Raw genomic sequence first — 23,524 nt, 5'->3', positions numbered from 1 at the left:
ATGCTCTACAGACTCCCACTAACAAAGGGACACATTCCAGAGGGGAAATTCCTCACCAGGCTAGAATTATCCTTAACAGGGAAGTCCTGCCTGGAAAGAAGAAACACTTTGCACTATCCTCTAGACTTGTCATAACTTTTTACTCTGCTACTGCTGCAACTTTTAAATGACAGATAGTCCAAGTAATGCTTTAGATCGAAGGTGGGGAACCTTTGGCTCTCTGCAAGTTGCCGGACTACAACTCCCAGAAGACCCAGCCAGCATGGCCTCTAGGAAATGGCATCCAGCATTATCAGGAAGGCAACAGGTTAGCTATTCCTGCTTTAGTTAATTAGTGGGGGACAACTGTATGTGGTGGCATCACGATTTAATTGCACAGGTTATTTATTTAGTGTATTTCAGTGATCTCATGTTACTACAACAGCAAATGAAAGCAGAAAAGGGTACAGATACTCCTTTCTTTCAACAACGACCAGCAGTTTCTGCTTATTAAATTTTTGTCAAAGCACCTTACAGTGAGGATTACATGAAAACTTTAGGGCTTGGATGCTTTAAAAACCTTATCAGGGGATTAATTGTGTTAGGTTTCAGTCAAACAATTAAATCTGCATAGATTTCCATATAAATAAAGAACACTTTGAAGAAAGGGTTATTTCCCTTTTCAGATAACGAAGTAACATGTTGCAACAGGCACAATATTAGAAACAGCCACTTGGTTAAATTGCTTCAAGATGTTTTATGGGAAGCGATTCATAAATGGAATGAAATAAATTCCCTCCTGTGAGAGAGAGAAAGAGGGAAGAATGCCATTTCTAAGACGGCATTAAGTACTAATATAACAAATAATGAACATTGCAGGTGATTAGAAATTAACCCACTGACAGCCTTACGCTGCACCCAGCTCTACTCAAAACCACCTCCATAATACAAAAGAACACACTTCAAAAAACCATGAGCGCTTTGATTTCTGTTTAATTTTCATACGAAATAACAAAATGCTCCTGCAGCCATGGGGAAGAATCCAGTTAGCAAGAAACCAAATAAAAGCAGCTGTCAGGGGTCACAAGGGGAGTATGTGTGGGTGATAGGGGAGCAACAGCAAACAGGGAGAGCAACTCCCACAGCGAAGAGGGAAACCCAGTCAAGAGGTATTTACAATTCAGACTGAACCCCAGCAGGGAAGCTATTCCCTGGAGCACTCTATGAAACAAACAAAACCATTTAGCATTCAAAGGGCTCAGCCATGGGGGGGGGGGGAGGCTGTGGTTGGGCATTCTCATGTCTGGGGAGTTGCATGTGTCATTAAAAAAAATAAAAGCCACGCTCCACACAACTGAGTGGGAAAGAACCCAACCCCAAAGGAAATGGGAGGGTTAGAGCCCACGGTGGCATTGAGTGCCCAAGCCAACCACGATGCTGCCCTGGTGTTTGTGCAGACGGGGAGGAAATGGGAGCCCAGTTCACCATCTGAACCGGGGAAGTCAAGATGATGTAGCCACGTTGCAGAAATGGCCAAATTCTGGACAGCAGAGGGAGCATGGATAAAAAGCTAGGGAGCAGAAGTTGTTGCAGCAACACTAGAGCCCCAGCAAGGGGGAGCCGGAGAGCAGCAGTTCCCGGTCCACAGAGCGTGGCCAGCTGCATCTCCTTGCTCCCCCCAGCCCAACTCAAACTCCCCCTATCTGGACATTCTCCACCTGGATGTTCTCAAAGTGAACCCCGGCATCCGTAGGGTAGATTTCAATGGTCTCCACCACGGGGATGGTCTCCATAATGGTAACAGTGTTGCCATAGACCTGATCGCTAGGCGTGGACGAGGCTGACGGCGTTGCGGCTGCAGCAGCAGCCGCGGCCGCAGCAGCAGCAACAGCCTCTGCCATGGCCTCTTGCTCGTTCTGCAGCCGCTGCTGCTGATGCATCTTGCGGTGCTTCCAGAGGTTGGAGAAGGAGCGGTAAGCCTTGTTGCAAGCGTCGCAGTGGTATGGGCGTTCCCCAGTGTGGATGCGCTTGTGCTCAGCCAGCCGTACAGCGATGGTGAAGGCCTTCCCGCACTCATCGCATTTGAAGGGCTTCTCGCCGGTATGCAGCCGCCGGTGATCTTTGAGGTGTGTAGACTGCCGGAAGGCCTTGCCGCAATCTGGGCATGGGTAGGGGCGCTCGCCCGTGTGGATGCGGCGGTGGACCTGCAGCGATGTCTCGGTGCTGAACAGTTTCTTGCAGTCGCTGCACTCGAAAACCTTGGGGCCGGTGGGGCGGCGCGGCCGGGGCGGGGGCGGCTCCAAAGCGGGGGGCACTTCCTCCACCCCTTCGGGAACTTGGATGTCCCCGTGCAGCCGCTCGTGGGCTCTCAGCTGCGCCGTCGAGCCAACCTTCTTGCCGCAGACAGAGCACTCAAAGTGGCGGCTCATCTTGCCGCACTTGTGCTCCTTCAGCTGCTCGGCTGTGACAAAGGCGGCGCCGCAGCCAGACGTGCAGCGGTGGGGCTGCTGTCCCGTGTGACTCAGCTGGTGGACCTCCAGCAGCCGGCGGAGCAGGAAGGAGCGGCCACAAGTCTGGCACTTGTAGGGGTACTCGCCTGTGTGGTGGTAGCGGTGCATGAGCAGGCGGTAGGGCCGGTGGAAGACGCTGTTGCACTCCTGGCACTTGTAGGGGTAGTGGCGCTTGTGCACCAGGAGGTGCTGCTGCAAGGTGGACGACTGCGTGAAGCACTTCTGGCAGATCTCACAGCGGTACGGGCGCTCACCGGTGTGCGTCAGGCGGTGGCGCTGCAGGTTGGCCTGCGAGTTGAAGCTCTTGCCGCACTCCTTGCAGTGGTACGGCCTCTCGCCGGTGTGCGTCAGGAGGTGGTTGCGCATGTGCGACTTCTTCTTGAACATCTTGCCGCAAGTCAGACACTTGTGGCGGCGCTCCATGTTGTGGACAAAGCGCTGGTGGCGCAGCAGCAGCGTCAACTTGGGGAAGGTCTTGTTGCAAAGCAGGCAATGGAACTCTGAGGGCTTTTGCTCCTGTGCGTTGCTTTCGACTGGGGCAGAGGTCTTGTCCAACGAGCAGATAATAGCCAGTGGAAACACCTCTTGTTGTTGCTCCTGTTGCTGTTGTTGTTGCTGCTGCTGCTGAGGAGGCGCTGGTTGTGGAGGTGGTGGCGGGGGCTGCTCTGGTTGCTCCAAGGCTTCAGGTGACTCCTCCTCAGGAGGCTGTTCCTCAGGAGGAGATGCAGGCAACTCGTGGGTCTGCGCTGAATTGGCACTGTGGGAACGTCGGTGGTAAAGGAACTTGGTCATGTTGATGAAGGTCTTCCCGCAAGCGCAGCGGTAGAGGGGGTTGGAGGAGTGCGTGCGCCGGTGGGACAAGAGCACCGCCTCCGTGCCAAAGCCCAGGCCGCAGTCCATGCACAGAAAGCGCGACTCACCGCTGTGCTCCTCCCGGTGCTTCTCAAGGGCAGCTGGGGATGGCAGCACCTTGCTGCAGAGCGGGCATTTGAAGGCGCCCTGCCGGTGGCTCTTCATGTGAAGCTGGAGCTTGTGGGCTGAAGGAAAGGGCTGGTCACACTCTGCACACATGTGCTCCTCGACGGCCTGCTTCGCTTTCCGGGGAAGCTGCTCCACAGGGTTGTTTTTTAGCTCATAGCTGTGATCAGTGGCCGTGACACTGGTGGGGGCTGGCGGCGGCACGGCCCCATTGTGCACAGCCACTAAACTTGGAGGTGGTGGCGGCAGCGGTGGCGCCTTCGGTTCCGTGGGGCAGGATGCAGGCAGCTCCCTCGTTCGTGTCCCTGGGGAGGCTTGGATCACTTGGTGTGTGGTCTGATGCTCCAGCAAGTCTGCTGTCGACTGAAACAGTTGGAGACACTCGCCACATTCATACAGCAGCAGTTGCAGAGTGTCTACCCCGCCTGGCGGCTTGCGGTACGAGTGCTCCAGGTTGACCAGTGCCCGGCTCTGAGGAGGGGGAGCTGGTGGCTCGGGTGGCTTCCGGTGGGTCTGCCGGTGAGCAAGCCACACATCCTGGCTGGTGAACAGGGCCTTGCATTCTGTGCACTCATAATGGATCTGGCTGGAGCTCAGCAGTTTCACCAAGGGTTCCGGCTCCTGGATCACCATCTTGAGGTGCATCTCCTGGTGTTCCAGCAACTGACTCGGAGACAGGAGGATTTGTCCGCACTCCAGACATTGGTACTGGCTTTCCTGCACAGTCACAGTCTGGTAGAGGCCGGCCTCGCCACCTGCCACCAGCCCAGCTTCTGCCAGCCCCACCACTTGATACTGCTGCTCTTGGGAGCACAGGTGGCTCTGCTGATGTACCAGGGCTTCCTCCAAGGAGTTGAACTGCTGGCTGCACTCCGAGCAGACAAAGCGATGCTCCACATACAGCAGTGTCTCCTCGGCTGACTCTGCCATCGTGACACCTGCTGGGGTGTATAAGAAAGAGAAAGGAAAAATTAGGGAGCCCGGTGCTCTAGATTAGGGTTGCAACTTTGGGGCGATTAATCTGGATCGCTGACTGAAAAATACTTTGATCAGTGTCTGCAAATTAAAAACAACAAAACAGAATGCTGATTCTGAGATGCTGTTTACTGTGACATGTTAATAAATAATAATAATAGTAGTAGTAGTAGTAGTAATATTCCTTATCCACCCTTCACCATAAGGTTCCAGGACAGGTTACAATATAAAAATACAAAATTAAAATCAGATAAAGTATGCAGAAATCTAAATACAAAGAAAAATGCTATTTATTGATCATTCAACCAATTAATCAAATGACAACCCTGGTATAAAATACATCCTATGATGAAACAGGTAAGATACAGGTCTTTCAGAGGTTCCCACAGCAAGGAGCAGGAATTGCAAGAACTAAATGCATAAGCGCCACAGCCCAATAGAGGCTTACCTAGAAGGATGCCCCACTGAGTTCAACGACACTTACTCCTAGATAGAGTGTATAAGATTGCAGCATCAATCAGTACATCAGTCAACTACTGCTTTTTTAGGCAATTTAGTCAGCTGAGGGCAAAAACCTTAATTAGTGGGGCTGAGAGTTATGTAGACTTGAGTTACTTTGCAAGGCTACTTAGGTTTTCATGCATTACTGCAACAGGGAATCGAAAAGCAAAACATTAAAGACCCTCTTCCCTTGTAACCATTAAGTTATTTCACAAAAACACCTATACTGAAGTTGTGGCAGTAAATCACACAGGGATTTACGCAATTTAGTCCAGTATTGTCTACTCTCTGGCAGTGGTTTTCCAGGACCTCAGGCAGGGGTCACTGTCACCATCTGCTACCTGAACCTTTTAACTGGAGATGCCAGGTTTTGAGCCGATGACCTTCTGTGTGCTATGCACGTGCTCTACCACTGAGCTATAGCCCTTCTGCTGTACAATGGCCAGATACTATGGACAGATTTCAAAGTGGCTTAAACATGTAGCATAAACACATGTTTACATCTTCTTTGGTGTGGTTTTGCAACAAATATTCTCAGTTCTTTCAGTACAAAGCAGTAGTAGAGGCACTCCTCTTTGTCATGCCACCTGTGTCCTGATTTCAGTGCTGTTTTGTTAGCACACAGTATCATTGTTTCTTTTTGCCCAATTCTAGAGTCCAAAAGCAGTGAGCGGACTGATTTGGCAGAGCAATCCCAACTATAGAGAACTGGTGAAACTTATGCTGGCACATGTTACCCCATTTCCAACCTCCACTCAGGAGCCTCTGACAAGGGGAGGGAGGAGACTAAGTGCTAACTAAGCCAGAAGCTGGCTGGGGGCCTAGGTTTTGAGGATTGGGACCTAGGACACACAACCAAGCTGAATGGGGTTTGAAACAGGTGTAAGTCTCTCCTTCTTTCACTCCACCCGCTTCTTCAAAACACCCCTTTTGGGGGACTACGCTGGTGTAAATTCTGCCAGTTGAGCTGGGGATGAAAGACTTGCACTGTTAGATCTTTGTCTCAGTCCGGATGAGGGACTTAAGCCGGTATAGCCCAGCTGAACCAGAAAAGTCCAAGATCTGCCAAATCCAAACTCATATCGGCAGTTCTGGGGTTTGGATTGCACTGTAAATCACAGTTTTGTGATTCCATGATTTTAAATTGCCAAGGAGAAGGCTGAATATAAACAATTGATTCAAATCAAGTTTAAGAGCAGGATCCAAACAATCACTATGGCTTCTGCATGGGAAGATAGGTGGATTGGAAACCGGTTTAAAAAAAGAAGTCAGCAATAGGATTGTTTTCAAAACAGATGGAAACAAGTATGGAGGTATCCCACGAGCTTCTGTAGATAGCAGCTATTTAACTATTTCATTAGACACCTGGAGCTGGGGTAAACAACGAGGCAGCTAAGTTTGAGGACAGAATTGGGCATCTGACTGGTCAGAAAGGATCAACTCAATTTTGGACAAATGTCAAAAAATGATTAACTATTTGTAAAATAGTAGGCTTATTTAAACAAGAAATATTTTTGATCACCAATAGGCTTGATACTATTTACAAAAAAACAAAGAACCATGTAATGACCAAATTAACTAAAGTCAAACTCCTGTGTTAGCAACACCCAAGTGATCACCCCAGGGCGCAAGACTATGTATGGAGCTCCTGGGCTGCCCAGATGGCAAGACTCCCCTCAGTCTCACTGATGTGGTCCAAAGGAAAGCAGAGCAATACATTTGTCACCAGCTTGGCTGCAGGAGTTGTTAGGAGGCAGCCTACAAGGTACCATTCAACTGCCTTGAGGACTCCAGTCCAGATTTGTGTAGGGTTTACTCCTTAGCCTCCTCTTTTCCCAAAGATAGCCCTAAAAGCAGCAGATGTTTAGGATCAGAGTTTTCATTCTCCTAGATGGGCTACCTTCCCAGGTTGATGATCCCCATCTGTCCCTCACTTCCCTCTACAGCATCTGCAGAAACCACCTTGACTGTTGGACTCACTATTGATCTTGTCTGCTCAATCTGTGGGAGCCTTTCTTTGCATGCAGGGGAAGTCGCCATCTCACAGAGTGTTTGAGATCCATTTGCCACCCTCACCTGGTTTAGCTGGCCCATTGAAGCCATTTCCTGAGGTGTGGCTGCTGTCACATGCTGACAGCTTCTAGGAGCCACAGGAGCACAACCTGTCCCCCCACCCACCACCAGAGGTACTACCCTTCCCCTAACACCCCTACGTTAAGTAATGTTTTTCTAAGTGTGAATATTTAGTAAGCAGACTTTTAAAATAATTTATCCTGAAACACCAGGGTCAGTCAATAGTTACAATTAAAATCAAGAAATAAAAGTAAAGGTAATTATTAAAACATACACACTCACAACTCAATTGTGCTAATTATGTCAATTTTCAATCATTTAGGAAGAGCTTTGCTAGGTCTAACCAAAGGCCTGTATCCCCATGGTGGCTCATCTATGTCAACTGACGATATTGATTAGGATTATAGCCCATTAGCCACCCAAAGATCTCAAGCTTGCTTATAATGCATTTAAAGAGCAATGAAACATTTAATTGGAATATTATTAGTCTGCCATAGGGCAGGGCTTCCCCTGCCAGGTTGTCGCGGCTGCTGGTGTTTCTTGGCAGCAGATGTAAGAGGCACTGACGTGCAAATGTCCTCCAGTGTACAGCAGCCTTCCCTAGTTCTCAGTGGTTCCAACTGCCACATTGCAGCTGAATTTCTGGTGCACTGCATGTTTCAGAGAAAATAACCAGTCAATGGATCTGTATGCAAACACTATTTGAGGAGGACACTACATTATTAAGGATGGGGATCCAAAAGGATCTCTCCCTACTGGATGAACAGGCAACAAAGACAATCAATATTTGATTTAAGTGCAAAATGCACGGGGGAGGGGGGAAGCATAGCTTTGAATACTGTGGATATTTCAAAAGTAGTTGTGATCTAGCATGGGAGTTACTTCAGAGAAAATAAGTCAACAATATTACTAGAACGGTCCATATAATCTGCAGATTTTTAAGCAGTTCTTTAGATCCCAGTCAGGAATGTGCAACACATTCCAGAAGCAAGGCTATTACTAGTCTCAATCATGTTTTTCCATGAGATGGAACATAAATGTCTGTCTAGCGTACTGGCAGCATAATAAATATTCATCATTTTTCTGTGACCTATTTCCACTTCATAAATCTTGACCTGAGAACAGATTAACATAAACATGTCTTTAACATAGAAAATGAGGTTTTATCTCAATGTGTTTGATAAACGACCACTAGTCCAGTTTTATAATAATATTGTATAATATATACATTTTATCTGCATTTAATTACTGTAAGTTGCCATATTAAACAATTTTATTTCAAATGGGGGGAAGATTCTTTAAAAAACACCAATTTAAATTAATCTTTGAAAAAATGAAAACCTGGTTTTTACTCCACCAGCTGTTTCTGAGGCTTGAGCTGTATTTCACCTGGCTTCAGGGTGCATCTCCCACATACCTTCAAGGTCTAAAGCCACAGACCAGCCCCAGAAGGGCTTTTGGCTCTAGAAAGACATCCAATCTTCCCTGCTCCAGCACACACCAAGACTGAGAAAGTCGGTCCTCTGAAAACTTGAGTTCAAAAGAAGACTGTAAATAAGTAGACAGCAAGCAAAGGTGCAGATCAGCCCCTCACCCCCCACTGCAAGGCTGAACAGACCCCTCAATGATTTGACATTCAACCCATCATGAGGGGACTGCACCCTTCCCACAGGTGGTTGTTATTGTTTTGTTTACACAGGAGAGGATCAGAGCCTCTAGTTCATACTTTCTTCCAATCCTGCCCTTGAAAGCAGCTCTCACGCCTTTTCTCTCCACCTCACTTCTGAAAAGAGGACCACCACCCACCCCGCCCCCCATCAGCAACAAAGAGCCTTATGATACCTTGGCAAGACTAGCGCATTAACCGCAGCACGATTTCACGGGCCACAACCTACTTCCTCAGGTAGTTCTCCGGGTCTCCCTGTGCATCTGGGACTCCCCTTCGCCCATCCTTCTCTGCACATGGGCGTCTGCCCCGCTTCTCCTCCGCCCCAGCCCCCTTCACCGAGGTCTGATTTCCCAGTCTGTACATGGGGGCTCCCATTCCCCACCACCACCACCACCATTTTCATGGTGGGTGGGGGGGTCAAATGCACCAGGCACCCGCCCTCTTTGCATGGGGCGTGCTGGGCTCCCCTCCCCCACCCTTGCGGGAGGGGCCGCCTCTCCCCCCCCCACAGCCCTGCAAAGTGGGGGGCGGTGGCTCCGCTCTGGGATTCCTTACCTTCCCCCACCCCACCCCACCCCACCCCCCGTCCCGCCTTGGGCTCCCCCCTGCACTAGGGGCGCTCTCCCCGAGTCCCCCTCCTCCCCTCACCTTTTCCTCCCTTCTGTCCCCCACAGCCCAGCCTTCTCTCTCACCCTCCTCCCGGAACAAACAGCCTGCCGATTGGATCGCGGCGGACGGCCAATCGGGAGACGGCTTGCTCAAGCGCGCGCCTAATCGGGGCCGTCGTTTCTACCCGACGCGCGAGCCCTTGCCCGAACCCGTCGGGATCCGTATAGGGCGATCTGACACTGACGTCATCCGGAGGCCGAAGGGAGGCTGCGCCTGTCGCGTCGAGGAAGTGGGCGGGGCTGGAAGGGAAAGCGAGGGAACCCGCTGGCCGGGGAAAGAGAGAATGGGGGGAAATGGCAGTTGGGTTGTACCAAAAAAGCGGCGGGGGGGGGGTGTCTGAGACGACCCGAAACGTCTAAACGGCGATTTAAGTGATTACAGGGAGAAGTAAACCGATATTTATGAACGTAGAAGCATTTGGTTTGCTTTTTTATGACGTTTATATATTGCCTTTTTTTGCCAAGGCACCCTTTCTCCTAGCTTCTGCTCCCCTAACCAGGGAACATGGACCCTTCTCAAGCTGCCTCTAGGAAAAGCTCTGTTCAAACCGTTGATGGTTCTCTCGGGAGCCGAGAGTCACGTGCTTCCTGGCTTGGGTTTCCTGCGCAGTACTTGTAAAGCGCCCTCTCAAGGGCGGAGAAACCTGTGGTCGCCAGATTGAGGTCCCTGCGTTGCTGGACTACAACTCCCATGAGCCATTGGGCTAGTGCTTGCATGGCCTGATGGGAGTTGGAGTCCTTCAATGCACGCAGGTGGTCCGCAAGTCCACCTGTGAATAACGCTGGGTATTCTCAGTTGCTTGGATTCGTGAAGCACAGTTCCATGCTTGCCAGTGCCGGATTTACGTATAAGCTGAACAAGTTATAGCTTAGGGCCCCACTCTCTTGGGGGGGCCCCCAAAAATTTAAAGAAAAAACACATTTGTACATTTCCAAAATATAAGTTAAAAAAACAAATAAAATAAAACCTACCTACAGCAACAGTGTTTTGTGTTACGTAGGCTCCTGTGATATAACTAATGAGCCCCGCCTGCTCCCTAAAATATCACTGGTTTTCTCTTTTCTATATATAGGGTGCCTATATTCTGCATGGACTGGTTGCATGGGAACATGTGCAAATGGCTTTAGAAACCTATTAGGTCCATCAATTACCATACATACAGCATATATTCAACACGAAAAAACAGTGACAATTTGTTGTTGACAAAGGACAGCTGGACATATAAAGGGCCCCATTACCTTCAGTAGCTTAGGGTCTCATCAAACCTAAATCCAGACCTGATGCTTCCTGTCGCCCAACCACCCTGCGTGCGGGCTCTCAAGGGTCATCTAGTCCAACCCCTGTAATGAAGCCACACTAACAGGTTACATTGCATTTGCAATGCAGGACCCCCACCCCCAAAGAATTCTGGGGGTTGGAGTTTGTTAAAGTTGCTGGGAGTTGTAGCTTTGAGGGGGGAGGGAGAACTACAGTTCCCAAGAGTGTTTGGGGAAAGTCATGCCTGTTCAGGGATATGACTTGTTAGTGTTAGATTATTCATGTGCACTCAGATTTATTCTGCATCTTGACTGCTTCCACTGCTGGTTTGGGAAGCGGTGTGCATCTATATAGAAAGGACAAATCATTGGATGCCAATATCCAAATTTCGGTCAAGTACCTCTTTGGTGAGAGAACCCCAGCAGAATCATAGAATTGTAGGGTTGTAAGTGATCCCAGGGGTCATCCAGTCCAACCCCCTGCAATGCAGAAATCTTTTTGCCTATGGTGTGGCTTGAACCCACCACCCTGAGATTATGAGTCTCATGCTCTACTGATTGAGCTATTGAGCTATGCTAAAGGCACAAAATATGCAGCAAAGTAAAGTGTGCAAACATAAGCTGTTTGACTTTTAAAGTACGTCTTTTCAAGCGAGTTCCAAAATTTCCCTCTTTCCCCTGCATAGGAAAAAGCCATATTTGACAAGTTAAAAATTTGTTTGTTTACTTACAAACTCTTCAAAGGTCTGGTTCATGCTCTTTTCCATATATCAATAAGAAAAACTGGCAGCAAAACCTAGCTTAATTACTAAGTGGTAAAAGTTCTTAGACTATTGGTATAGGAACTCAAGAGTGGCTGGTGAAAGCCATGTGGTTGAGCTGGAGGACACTGAGCTTCTCAGATAAACAGGGAGTGAACAAAGGCTTGATTACCTATTTCCTCTCAAGGTAAAGGGAAGTGACATAGCTAAGCTTGGCAGGACAGCATGTTGGTTATATGAGGCTGGGCTGTGTTTTAAGCTGGTAATGTGAGCACAGCCTTTTGTGTCTTCAGCTGTTTCTCCCTCTTGGAAACTCAAATCACCACTCAACTGCTGGGCAAGTCACTGTCTTGTTCGACTGACAAACAGAATTGTCAAGAGGCTTCAGCGTACAGCTGTGAGAATTAAACAAAGCAGGCCAGTTCCAGATTGAATTAAACACATTTTACTAGTTAAATGTTTGCATGCTTCAAAGCTATTTATTCTTAAAATGGTACTTAAACTGGCAAAAAGTCTACATAGCATTGTTCTATAATTTTGTTTCTCCTGGTATTTGAAATGCATCAGGTATTGATAAAAATGCAGGAGTCTGCTGGTGTAAAGTACAACTTACTGTAATTCATTTGAATAGCACTAGACTGCAGAAAACATAGACCAACTAACATTCAAACTGTTGAAAGGGTGACAGCAAGCATTGATTGTGTGGTTCGTCACATACATAAGCACATTTACAGTGGTACCTCGGTTTAAGTACACAATTGGTTCTGGAAGTCTGTACTTAACCTGAAGCAAACTTTCCCATTGAAAGTAATGGAAAGTGGATTAATCCGTTCCAGACGGGTCCGCGGAGTACTTAAACTGATAGTACTCAAACCGAGGCGTACTTAAACCGAGGTATGACTGTATAAAAGCTGTTGCTTTCCCCAAAGAACCCTAGCCATTATAGTTTAGCCCAGGCTTCCTCAAATTCGGCCCTCCAGATGTTTTGGCCTACAACTCCCATGATCCCTAGCTAGCAGGACCAGTGGTCAGGGATGATGGGATTTGTAGTCTCAAACTTCTGGAGGGCCGGAGTTTGAGGAAGCCTGGTTTAGCCCCTGCAGAGCTACAGTTCCAATCACGTTTAGCAAACTACAGTTTCCAGAATTCTTTGGGAGAAGCCATGTATGGTGTGGCTGTTTCTTTCTGCCTGCTTTCCCAAGTGTAAAGAAAGAATACAGGGCCTGCTGTTGAAAAATAAAACCTCGCTGGTCCCAAAGTGTAGCGTTTCCATGGCAAGGAAGCTGTCAAATCAGTGGGACCAGCCCAATACATCTGCTACCTTAGATGAAGGACACAATAGCACCCTCTATTTGTCTGCAGAAGCCAACTAGACCAGCTGAATCTTACTTCAAACTAGTGATGGGGACATTATCCTCCACCCACCTGAGAACAACAGGTCAGTTTAGGAGAAATAGGCCAAATGCACAACACACACAGCTCTGTTCAACCCCTACTGTTGGAGACAGTATGTCTCTAAACCCCAGTTGCTGGGAATCATAAGTGAGGAGAATTCTGTTGTACACAGGTCCTGCTTAGAACAGGATCTGGATGCTGGAATAGGCAGGCCCTCAGGGCCGGCCCTAAGGCAAGGCTGGGTGGCGCAATGCGCCAGGCCGCCAGGGTGCGCCGTGCTGCGCCCGCCAGACAGCCCGGCCGCCCTCCCGCTCGCCCTGCTCCTTGCCTCCCTCCCTCCCGCCGCGGGTTCGAGTCCCAGCCTCAGCCTGGTGGGTCAGGTCGGGGGCATGAGGAGGACAAGAGGCCAGGTGCTGCGCAGCACCGCCCCCCCCAGCAGAGGCCTCCGCGCAGGAGGAGGCGGAGGCGGCGCCGGCACCCCGGAGGACGACCAGGCAGCCCGGCCCACCCACTGCGGAGCCCCTGAGCCCGGCCCACCCTCAGCGCCCAGCTCGCCCATGCCATGTCCCTCCTCTGCGTCCGTGGTGAGTTGGGGAGGCGGCAGCGGAGGGACCTTTGCGCCACAGCGCTCAATGTGGTTAAGACGGGCCTGCAGGCCCTTGACCCTTGGCCTGTTCCAGAAAACTACTCTTATCTTCTCCAGCACCTAAGTGTTCTTCCCTGCCCTTCACAACCTGCCACCTGAGGCAGCAGTCTCAATCTACCTAATATTAGGGCCGGCCCTGCAAGTTATTTAAGCCTCAGCTGTAGCCAAGTCTACCAGATTAAGTGAGTGAGTTTTGTCTGCTGGTAATAGAATGGGTGTAACCCTTGAATTCTTATCATTTCCTCAGATCTCAAAATACTGTGTGTGATTTTGCTGGTGGATCACAGGAACGAGAGGTAGTTACTACAATAAGTCTCGCTCAAGTTACCTAGCCAGCCTGGTATTTTTGCCTGTTGTGAAACCAGATGCCGCCTTTCAAAAGCTCTCATGTTCCTGCCTCAAATGGCACTTTCTGCAACAGCAATGCAGTTTTGCTCTCTTGCCCCAAGCAAGGACAGCATGCCCTCCAGAATGCTGTTTCAGGAATTCATGCAACAAGGCCATTTCTGAGATGAGATCACCATTTTGAGATCAAATAGTGACCGGATCGGGAGCTCCATCCAAATCCATCTGTCCCAGTGGGTGTGGGGCTGTGGCTGTTGTAAAACCCAAAATACTGGAAATAAAATTCTCCGCTCCGATCACTTCAGTCATGGAGAACTTTGAAAAACTTCAGTCTATGAAGGGAACCCAAGTTTCTTGGGGGATTCAAGAGGCCACAAATATATTGTAAATCAACCAGAACTCAAGTGATCTGAAGACTACGGTGTTGGCTTAAGGATTGAATAGGAATGATTCTGAAAGGCATCTGCTACGCATACGATATGGAGAATCTAGCCTTGGTTGACTAGCATGGAGAAACTCCTGCAGAAGTCCTGGAACTTGAGGGGCTTCCGCCTTCTATGGGGAAAAGGCTAAAATTGATAATAAAGAAGGGAACCAGGAGCAGCCACAGAAATAGCCATTAGAAAACATTAACAAAATGTTGTTTGGAAGCAACGGCATGCCACTGAGAACTGCTGTATTTAGCAGACCCTCCAAGTGTCCCCATTTTCCAGGGACAGCCCCAGATTTACAGAAGCCGTCCCTTATTTTAATCAGAGAAATGGTGGAGGGTATGGAGTTTCCCTGGAGGCAAATAACACTGAAAAAAGCACCAGCACCCAATCCAGCTCCAGGTGGAAGTGAATCAGCAACCTGATTGGCCTGCAGGAGCAGCCAATCGGGCTGCTGGCAGAAGTGAACCTGCAACCTGATTGGCCTGCAGGAGCAGCCGATCAGGCTGCTGGTAGAAGTGAATACGCAACCTGATTGGCCTACAGGTGCAGCCCTGAAGTAGCCAATCACACAAGGCCCATTGTGTAATTAATGTATATAAGCAGAAGTTTTGGGGAAAGAGCCATTCTTCTCCTTTTGCTACTACAAGCTGAATAAAGAGCATGAAATGCACTCTTGACTCCGAGTATATTTCAACTATATTCTGCTATGTTTCCAGAAGTGGCATTTACGTCATGCGAAAGCTCAGCTTTAATGCAGAAATTAGCAGTTAGGGAAAAGTCTGGAAAAAGGAATGAGCTGGCACATGAATGAAGTCTTATGTTTGCAACCTCTTTGTAGGTTCTGCCCTTTTTACCGCTTCCTGAACAACATAGCAGAAGGGTTAATGATGAACTGCACCCTAATTAGTCACCTTTTGTTCTCCCTATGCGGGAGGGCAGGTTCAATTACTGGTTTACATTACTTTCGCTTCTTTCTTTCATTGTGAAAAACTGCTATTTTGCTATAGAATAAGCAAAAGGGCAGGGAAAGGAAAGGAAACCTATATTTAATTCATTTTCCTTTCCCCTTAAAAAAACAACACTATGCCAGGAGTTGACTTTACAAGTCTCTAATCTTCAGAGGCATACTGAATAGAACCTGCAAGGAAAACACTTTTAATTAAAGTCACAGTATTTCTTAGAAGCCTTAATGGCACCTGCCTGTCCCCTGGAAAGGCTGGCACTGTAACAGCAGGGTTTTTTTGGGGGGGGGGGTGTCCACCAGAAAGCGAGTCTAAACATAAACGTGGAAGAAAGTGCAGAGAACAGTCGAATGTCATCCAGATTCTCCATAGCAAAGTGTGTGACCAGATCTGTCAAGTCTAGATAAAGCTAGTTTTAGACCCAGTGATATGTCTGCTGATTTATATTAAAGACAGTGAAAAACAAATACAAATACAGTTACAAGAAAGGAGATTCCGACAGAACATCAGGAAGAACTTTCTGGCGGCAACAGCTGTTTGACAGTGGAACGGTCTCCCTCGGGAGGTGGTGGACTCTCCTTCCTTGGAGGTTTTTAAGCAGAGGTTGGATGGCCATCTGTCATGTATGATTTAGCTGAGATTCTAGCATTGCAGGACATTGGACTGGATGACCCCCAGGGTCCCTTCCAACTCTCCAATTTTATGATTCTGAAAACTCTCATTGTGACAAGTGTTTTATATGCAAAAACGTGGAAAAATCCTCAAAAAGGGACCTATTGCAAAAATATTTAAATGATTAAATTGACAGCTATGCTGAAGGACACTATATATTTTTTATTTAAAAAAAAAACAGCAGCCCACATCCTTGCAGAACTGGATTGCTGCAATTTAACAAAGTAGATGAAAGTTATATTTTGAAGAACAAAGGTATAATCTATATCCCTATGAAGTATATTAATTTTATGTTGTAAGTCTTTATAGGTGGCATAAAAAATGATGACAATACATAAGGTAGAAACTAGGTTTTTAATTAACATGTGACTTGTGTATTTTGTATCTGTTTACCCCAAGTCAATCGCTCAGATCACCTTGGGGAACATCAGAAGCATGATTTAGGTCAAGAACAAGTCATGGCTTCAGTTTTGTGGGTCCAGTTCTTTAGAACTCCATCCCATTAGAAGTCACAAATGCTTATCTGATGTTTTACAATTATTTCATGTTCTTGGTAAAATTTCAGAGATTTTAAATTTCTGAGGTTTTATATATATATTGAGGTTAAATTTATGTTTGTAATTTTGCATATTGTATATTGATATTGCAGGAAGCCACTCTAAGATCTAAATCATGAAAAGTGGGATATGGTTTTAAAATATGTTGCAATAATTTACAAATAAATCATGTGAGGGATAGTAGCATGGTGGTTCTGAGAGATAAAATTTACATTGAAACAACTGCTGTGCTTCAAGGGTCACCTCTAAATCTCCAGCCTTTGAAAACATGGACATCCCAATGTAACTTAGAAAATCCAGAATCTCGTGTGGCACTTAGAAAGGAGATGGCCAGCCTCCTAGGGTCTCCTCTGTTCTTATGCAAGGGGTGGAAGTATATCTTGCCACAACATCCAAACACCTCGCAGAGAGTCAAGCTGTAGAATCATAGAGTTGTAGAGTTGGAAGGAATCCCAAGGGTCCTCTAGTCCAAACCCCTGTCAATAATAAATTGACGCCATCTAACATTAGCAGATTCACAATAATTGAGTGCAATCGCTGAGACATTGTCACTGCATCACATTTGAAATCAAAGATTGAAACATGGAGCTTCTCTTTTTTCTTACAACTTGAAAAAATAAGGTTTATTTTCCATACAAATGGAACTGGGAGGAACCTTTAAAAAAAAAAAAAAAACCCCACATCTCGATTTAAATTTGGTTGGGTCACCAGCAAGGGGCTGGATAAAACTGCTTCAGGAACAGCGCTGGCTGGCAATCAGTTATCAGATGTTTTAATCTGCACATTCCTTTTATACTGCAAAGCAAGTAGCATGTTGTATGTCAGCAGACAATTTGGAACCCCATCCCCCACCCCACCAGGTACCGCATACTCAGGGCTCCATGCTGTTTTTCTCCCTTGTTCCCCAGGATCAAAGCAGCTTTCTTTCCTTCCCAACTGCGGACAAGGAAGAAAAGCAGCCTGAGGAGTCATTTCCTGTCTGGAAAGACTTGGCCTAGTAGTGGGAGATCAATCCTTGCTTGGAAACAAGAGGCAAAGTAAAGGATGCTTTCTGACGGGCGTGTATATGAAGCGGCTGTTGGAGCCTGTGGTCGATACAGACAAGACCTTCCCCTTTGATAAGGTAACCAGCACTTTGTAACAGTAAGCGCTGAGCCATTTCAAAGCCAGAATTAATGACCAGCACACAGTTGCAGCATGAGAATCTGATTGGAAGTGCTTGGAGATTCCTTACCGTTCCTCATTACTCAGATGAAGATTTTGCCCCCACCACACCCCAAATTTGCTCCCACAGAAGCAAGAGAGGCTCCAATTCATCATATTCCCCACAGGACTCTCAACGCCATTCAGCCACCATGACAGACTTCCAATTCCTTTTCAACTCATCTTTGGTTGCAAGATTTTTATTTTGTTTTTGTTTTTTTAATTAAAAAAAAAGACAGGGAAAAAAAACACAAACCACGACAGAACCAAATAAAATAATAAAAAAATCACTCAGAATATTTGTTACATTATCATCATCATCATCATCATTATTAATTTTTTTTCAAGTCACTTCTAAGCCCCACAGTTACAAATAAATTAACAAGACAGGATCAGACCCCGGAAGATTTAAAAATTAAAATAAAAATAAAAATTGAATACTAGGAACTAACTACCTTTGGCAAAGTTATCACACGATTTTTCCACTGCTCCCGGGTTGGCTACAGCAACAGGCCAGTCTTGTTGGGGTGGTGGTGGTAAGGGAGTTGGGGGCTGGAGCAGCATCCCTCATGCAAAGGTCAGCCCATTTGACCCACTCTTCCAGGGCTATCAAAATGTGACAGACACCCTCCCTGGTGTAGAAGCGCCTCATGAGGTTCCCTTCTCTCGTGACCCAGATACAGGCCACCAAGGACCTAACAAGCACCCAGGAGAAGAAGTCAGGAGGACAGGAATGGAGAGATGCTCCATGGAGCCTTCAGTGGGATCTACGGTCAAGAATTTGTGTTGGATGTCAGACAGCGCCCGAGTGGAGCAGGTTCTGGCACCATAGCTGTCCTGCAATTAACCCTGGTGGAAAAGCGCCCGTTATATTAGGGCAGAACCCGCTTTATGTAAACAAGGCCCACTGAGATTCATCTAGGCCCACCCCCCCCCAATGATTCCGACACCTCTTTTACCCAAGTGGTCGAGTCTCCTCTTCCAACACAGTGGGAAAAGAGTCTCCGTAGGACACCAGTTTGAAGGGAATAGATCACCTTTTCGGGGCCTGGGCCGCCCTCCTGATTTCCCTCCTGGGGGTGAGAGAGGATGCTGCACCTGATCCCCACCGCCCCAAACAGACCCGTCCGGCACACACCCTTAATAAAGCTTTTCTATTTGGTTTATCATTAAAGTATATGAGGTATATGGCGGGCTATCTCCAAAGAGCCTTATGGTGGGTGTCTTGGCACTATGAGGGGAGGGAGGGGGTCTAGCCTGAACCCCTCCCTTGTGCCCCCCAACCCTGGGTCGGGCACCGGCACGGAGGCGTGTGAGCAAATATTTGGTTTTACAGCTGTACTTTAAAGCTTGTTTCCTTCCTCTTTCTAAAACTCCTAGGAGCGCGGGAGGTTGGCGGAACAGAGAGATGTGGCGGCTTTTCATAAAGGGCAGCCTGGCATCTCACACCTGTTTTCTCTTACCAGCCATTATGGGGAAGTATGTGGACTAGAGGGGCAAAGATGGCTACGGACACGGCGAACCATCCTGCCCCACAAGACCAGTGGCCAAATCTGGAATGAGTACCAGGTCGTTCTGCTCTGGACCAACCAACAGCAACATTTCCCTCCCCGAGCCAGCGATAGCTCTGCATCTAGTCCTTGTTTACAGTCTCCAATTTGGGGGTGAGGGAAGAAATGGGGGGTACCCCTCTGGCTTGAGTCCGCAGTTGCAAAATTCACAACCTCCCATATATCCGACTCCTAAAACTGGAGAGAGCCGGTCGTTTTTTTAAAAAAAGAGTTGAAAGTTATTTGAGACAGGCAACACCACCCACTCATTTCTCTTGCCCTGCTATTGCCGCTGGTCAAACAGCTGCCTGGTTTTTGAAGGCAGGGGAAAACCACCATCAACTCTCTGAAAAAGGAAACGCCTCTCTCCAGGTTCTAAGCAACCTTTCCAACTTTCCATCACCCTTTGCTTGCCCTATATATCTTGGCTGTTTCCCCTCCATGCCATTCACCCACCGCTCAGCTCCGCACATGGAGATAGGGTCATTTTTGGTCTAGAATCAATTTTTTTTAAAAAAACACGTTTTGGTTTTTGTTTCTTTTTTTGTTGATTTTTTGTTTAGTTTTTTTCCCTTTTTTATCTTTTTTTGTTGCAAACCTTTAGCGTTTGTTTGTTTTTTGTCTTTTTTTAATACAGTAAGAAGCGATAAAGCGGAACATAGAATTTTCTCTATAAAAAAAAAATAGAAGATACCCCCCAAAAGAATTTTTTTCCCAAAAAAGAAAGAAAAAGAAAGAAAAAGAAAGAGTAACAAATATCACTAAAACAGTTACATTCCACCTAGTAACACGTTCAGTAGCACATGAGAGAGAGAGAGAGAGATTGGACTCCCTAAATGTTTTTCCTTCTTTTTTCCCCAGATGTCCACCATAATAGCATGATTGGAATCTTAAAAGAGACAGATAAATACTTGACGCTTCTCTCTCACTCACGCACATAATGGGATGAAAAACTTTTTTTTCAAGTCTTTGAAAACTAGGTGTTTCCTGTTTTTTGTTTGTTTGTTTCATTTTTGGAAAGTTTCACAGTATTTTTTTCTTTTGTTATCTCAAACCCACCTGAACGCTATAACACAGCAAAAGCAGGAGATAAAATGAGGTCGAGGGTTTTTTTTCCCTTTAAGAAAGGTTTCAAAGTTCTTTTTTTGTTTGTTTGCTTGTTTATCTTTTTTTTCCACACTGTCCTTTTGTTTGGTTTTTTGTTTTCTACCAGATCGCAGTATGCCATGGCTAACTTCCTTCTCTGCAACAGCAAGACTTTGGTTCGCAGGAGTTGAAAGTAAAATATGAACATTCAAAGAGCCCCCAAAACATTGACTAAAAAAAAACACCCCTCAAATACATTTAGAAATAAAAACCCAAACCAACCAGTTTTTTAAAAAATAAAATAAAGGAAACCAACAAAAAATGTACAAAAGAAAAGTTTAAAAACAAAAAAATAAAAAGAGCGTTTTGAGAAGCCATTTTTAAAGCTTTCTAGACTTCTGGGAGGAAGTTTCAGGATCCTCTGATCTCACCCTCCCAACTTCCATTGATTTGGTTCGTTTTACTTTTATTTATTTTGTCTCTTTGCCACTTATAAAATCTTGGCTTCTCAACGCAACTTTCCATGAGGTATTTTTTTTTCAGGACAGAGAAAGACGGTTGAGCCATTTGTCTAACCAGAGAAAGTAAAGATTTCCCATTTATTCCCACGTATTTTTTTCATCCTTTCTTCTTCAATTAAAAGTTTTTGGTGTGGTGGGTTTTTTTGTTGTTGTAAGCTTCCTTTGTTCACTTGGTTGGTTCTTTTTGGTTAAAAGTTTTGTCTCTCGCCTCCGAGTCTCTGTGAGCCACATAAAAGGGGGGATTTTTATCCCTCTTCTGTGGTTTTATTTTTAATCCCCAGTGGTCTTCATCTTGTTGTTTTCTGTAGTGATGTCTATCAATTTTTGGTTTTTTTCTGGAAAATGTAAAGAATGCTGAAATTCCCGTTTTTTTGTTTTGTTTTGGTTTTTGTCAGGCACTGGAATATGAGTATTATTTTTTTCAGAACACAGATATAAAAATAAAAAGAATAAGAATAAAAATTACACATCCCGTTTTCAGAAAAATAACCCCTGATACTAACCCCAAGGCAAAAATCAATTTAGAAAAGAAAAGCTACAGAAAAATTGAACACTGGTGAAAGAAAGAAAAAGCTGATAAAACAAAATGTACACGTTTAGTGCTGCCCATCCTGAAACAGTTGAAGGCTGAGACTTTCAATAAGGCTTCTTGTCTTGCAAAGACATGAGTATTTACATTTTGTACCCTGTGAGTAACCCAGGTGTTACTAATAAGCCTACTCCTGAATGGATGCAATTTATTCCGTCAAAGTGGGGTAACGGAGAGGGCAATGCCTAGGCTCCTCCATCTGCATTCAATACACTAGATCAGGATGGGGAAACTGTGTCCTTCCAAATGTTCCTGGACTCCAGCTCCCATCAGCCCCAGCAAGCATGGCCGATGCTCAGGGATGAAGGAAGATGTAGTACAGCAACCTCTGAAGGGGCACAGAGTTCTCACCCAGGCACTAGATCCTCTGGCCTTATGATGAATCAAAATCAGAGATAAGGAACTAGACAGGCAGCAGTTTCCCCACCACCAGCTCTCCTTTCAAGCCAGAAATGGCTATATATATGTAGGAATGCATTGGCAAGCAAGCTGGTCAAAGGATGCTGTGGTCTAGATGGGTTTTTTTTGGGGGGGGGGTAGTTCATTGCAAGGGTGAGTCAGGTAGAAGCAGAGATGCAAAATAATAATAATCATTGCAGGACATCAGTTAGGAAACCATCATGGGAAGTTGGTACCTAATTCTCATTATTGCCTTTTGAAAATCCTAGCCTTCGTATCTCATGAGAATCCCTCTAAACTATAAAGTTTGTTCCAAAAAAAAAAAAAAAAAAACACAGCAGAAAAGGATATTATTTTAGCATTTAAAAGGGGGGGAATATTTATAGATTCTGAAATTAAACCAATATACCCCCACCCTGTCCAACCCTTTCTGGATCCCAAAGAAAAGTAAAAGAATAAATAAGAATAAATAAGAGTTTTGAAAGACATTCGACCAGACACAGAAGTTAGAAAAGTCTGTAAAAAGCTTTGGGTGAAGCTAGGACTGGTTATTTTTGGTGTGAGATTCATTTTCCCCTTAAGGATTTTAAATGTGTTTTTGCTTTTTTTGCTTTTTCTTACAAAAAAAAAAAAGAACAACCGATCGCCATTTATTTGTTTCCTTTCTGAAACTGTCCAGGAAACTAGCGAATAATAAAAAGAAATCAATGAAAATAATTCAAGCAAACAATTGACAAAGTCACCTTTTGCAAGGCATTTTGTTCTGAACATCGGAGGGGAAAAAGAAAAAAGGAAAAAAAATAAACACTAAAAGTTTGGGGAATTCTTTTTGGTTTCTTCCTTTGTCCCTTTTTGCTTTGCTTGTTTGGTTGCTTTGGGTTATTTTTTGGTTGGTTTTTCGTTTGGCTGTTGCTGACAATTCTTTGTTTGGTTTCTCTTTTTTTGGTTTCACTCGTTGGTTTGTACGTCCGCTCCTTACTACCCCCACGTGTTGAGAAGGCAGGGAGGATGCTCCCCCCTCAGCCCTCATTCCGTCTTGGCATCCGGCTCGGTGGATCCGGGACCAGCCTGCCCCAGAGTCTGCGCCACTTCACTGGAGGAGCTGCATGAGGAACAGGAGGAGGAGGAAGAGGAGGAAGAAGAGGAGGAGGTCAGGGTGGGCGACTTGCTGGGCATGGAGGCAGCCACAGCAGCAGCTGCCGCCGACACCAGCCCCACGCCTCCCGGGGCAGCACTCAGCAAGGGCAGGCCTGCATGGTTGAGGAAGAGCGACGAAGTCACGATGCTCTGGCTTCCAGTCGTGCCTCCGCTGGTACTGAAGACCAAGTTACCACTGGCATCAAGGCTGGTAATTGGCAGGCTTCCACCACTGGCCAATGCTGCAAAGGAGGAGGGGGAAAGAACAGCAGTTAGGGCGCATGTGCACCAGCATGATGCCAGTAGCTTCTGGTCACAGAATCGTAGAAACATAGAAGTGTAGAGTTGGAAGGGATCACGGGGGTCATCTAGTCCAACCCCTTCCAATGCAGGACTCTTTTGCCCAACGTGGGGCTTGTGTGAGGAGCATAAGAGCTGCTAAGGGTCTTTTGACTGAGCTATCCCAGCCTCTAGCATGCAATGGGCCCATAGGAACTGCATTAGCGCTATTGCTCTCCTCTTGATGTGTTGATGTGGGGGTCATCTCTCATCAGACCACTCGTTATTTTCTCAGGAGCCTCCAAGGCCCCCCCACCATGACAAAATGGTAGCAGCACATTTTAGCACAGCCGCAGTTCAAACGACACCTTCTCCCAA

General features: G+C 46.4%; 2 protein-coding genes across 15 annotated transcripts in view; both read right to left on the bottom strand.

The window, feature by feature from the left end:
- Positions 1-954: 954 nt before the first annotated feature.
- ZNF574 (zinc finger protein 574) lies at positions 955-9,524 on the bottom strand. 12 transcript variants are annotated; one of them, XM_088672619.1, is made up of 3 exons: positions 9,378-9,524; positions 8,434-8,546; positions 955-4,408 (listed from the first exon to the last, which is right to left on the bottom strand). In XM_088672619.1, exon 3 carries the CDS (start codon positions 4,395-4,397, stop codon positions 1,668-1,670), a length of 2,730 nt encoding a protein of 909 aa, XP_088528745.1. In that variant the 5' UTR covers positions 4,398-4,408; positions 8,434-8,546; positions 9,378-9,524; the 3' UTR covers positions 955-1,667. The 12 variants fall into 12 exon arrangements, with proteins under 12 accessions (XP_088528745.1, XP_088528747.1, XP_034973464.1 ...); XM_088672621.1 differs by having other exon boundaries at positions 8,358-8,546; positions 9,334-9,385; XM_035117573.3 differs by having other exon boundaries at positions 9,334-9,385.
- A 12,843-nt stretch (positions 9,525-22,367) lies between these two features.
- The window catches only part of POU2F2 (POU class 2 homeobox 2), a 37,086-nt gene continuing 35,929 nt past the window's right edge, over positions 22,368-23,524 (bottom strand). For 2 of the 3 annotated variants that reach the window (XM_088672617.1, XM_088672618.1), the window contains one exon: positions 22,935-23,109. In XM_088672617.1, coding sequence (XP_088528743.1) covers positions 23,070-23,109 — 40 coding nt within the window. In that variant the 3' untranslated portion in view covers positions 22,935-23,069. Of the gene's footprint in view, positions 23,110-23,524 lie in introns of all 3 variants that reach the window. The other variant, XM_060275619.2, reaches the window with a different exon arrangement.

The sequence above is a fragment of the Zootoca vivipara genome, chromosome 6 (assembly GCF_965207765.1).
Source record: "Zootoca vivipara chromosome 6, rZooViv2.hap1.1, whole genome shotgun sequence".
NCBI lineage: Eukaryota > Metazoa > Chordata > Lepidosauria > Squamata > Lacertidae > Zootoca > Zootoca vivipara.
This window is presented reverse-complemented; position numbering and strand designations above follow the sequence as displayed.

What these genes read in the sequence shown, in the direction of transcription:
- ZNF574 (XM_088672625.1), bottom strand. Translation starts at nt 9,088, where the DNA reads ATGAAAATGGTGGTGGTGGTGGTGGGGAATGGGAGCCCCCATGTACAG. An exon ending in AGAACTACCTGAGGAAGTAG is followed by an intron (nt 4,406 to 8,907) that starts GTTGTGGCCCGT and finishes ACACCCCAGCAG; the next exon opens with GTGTCACGATGGCAGAGTCA.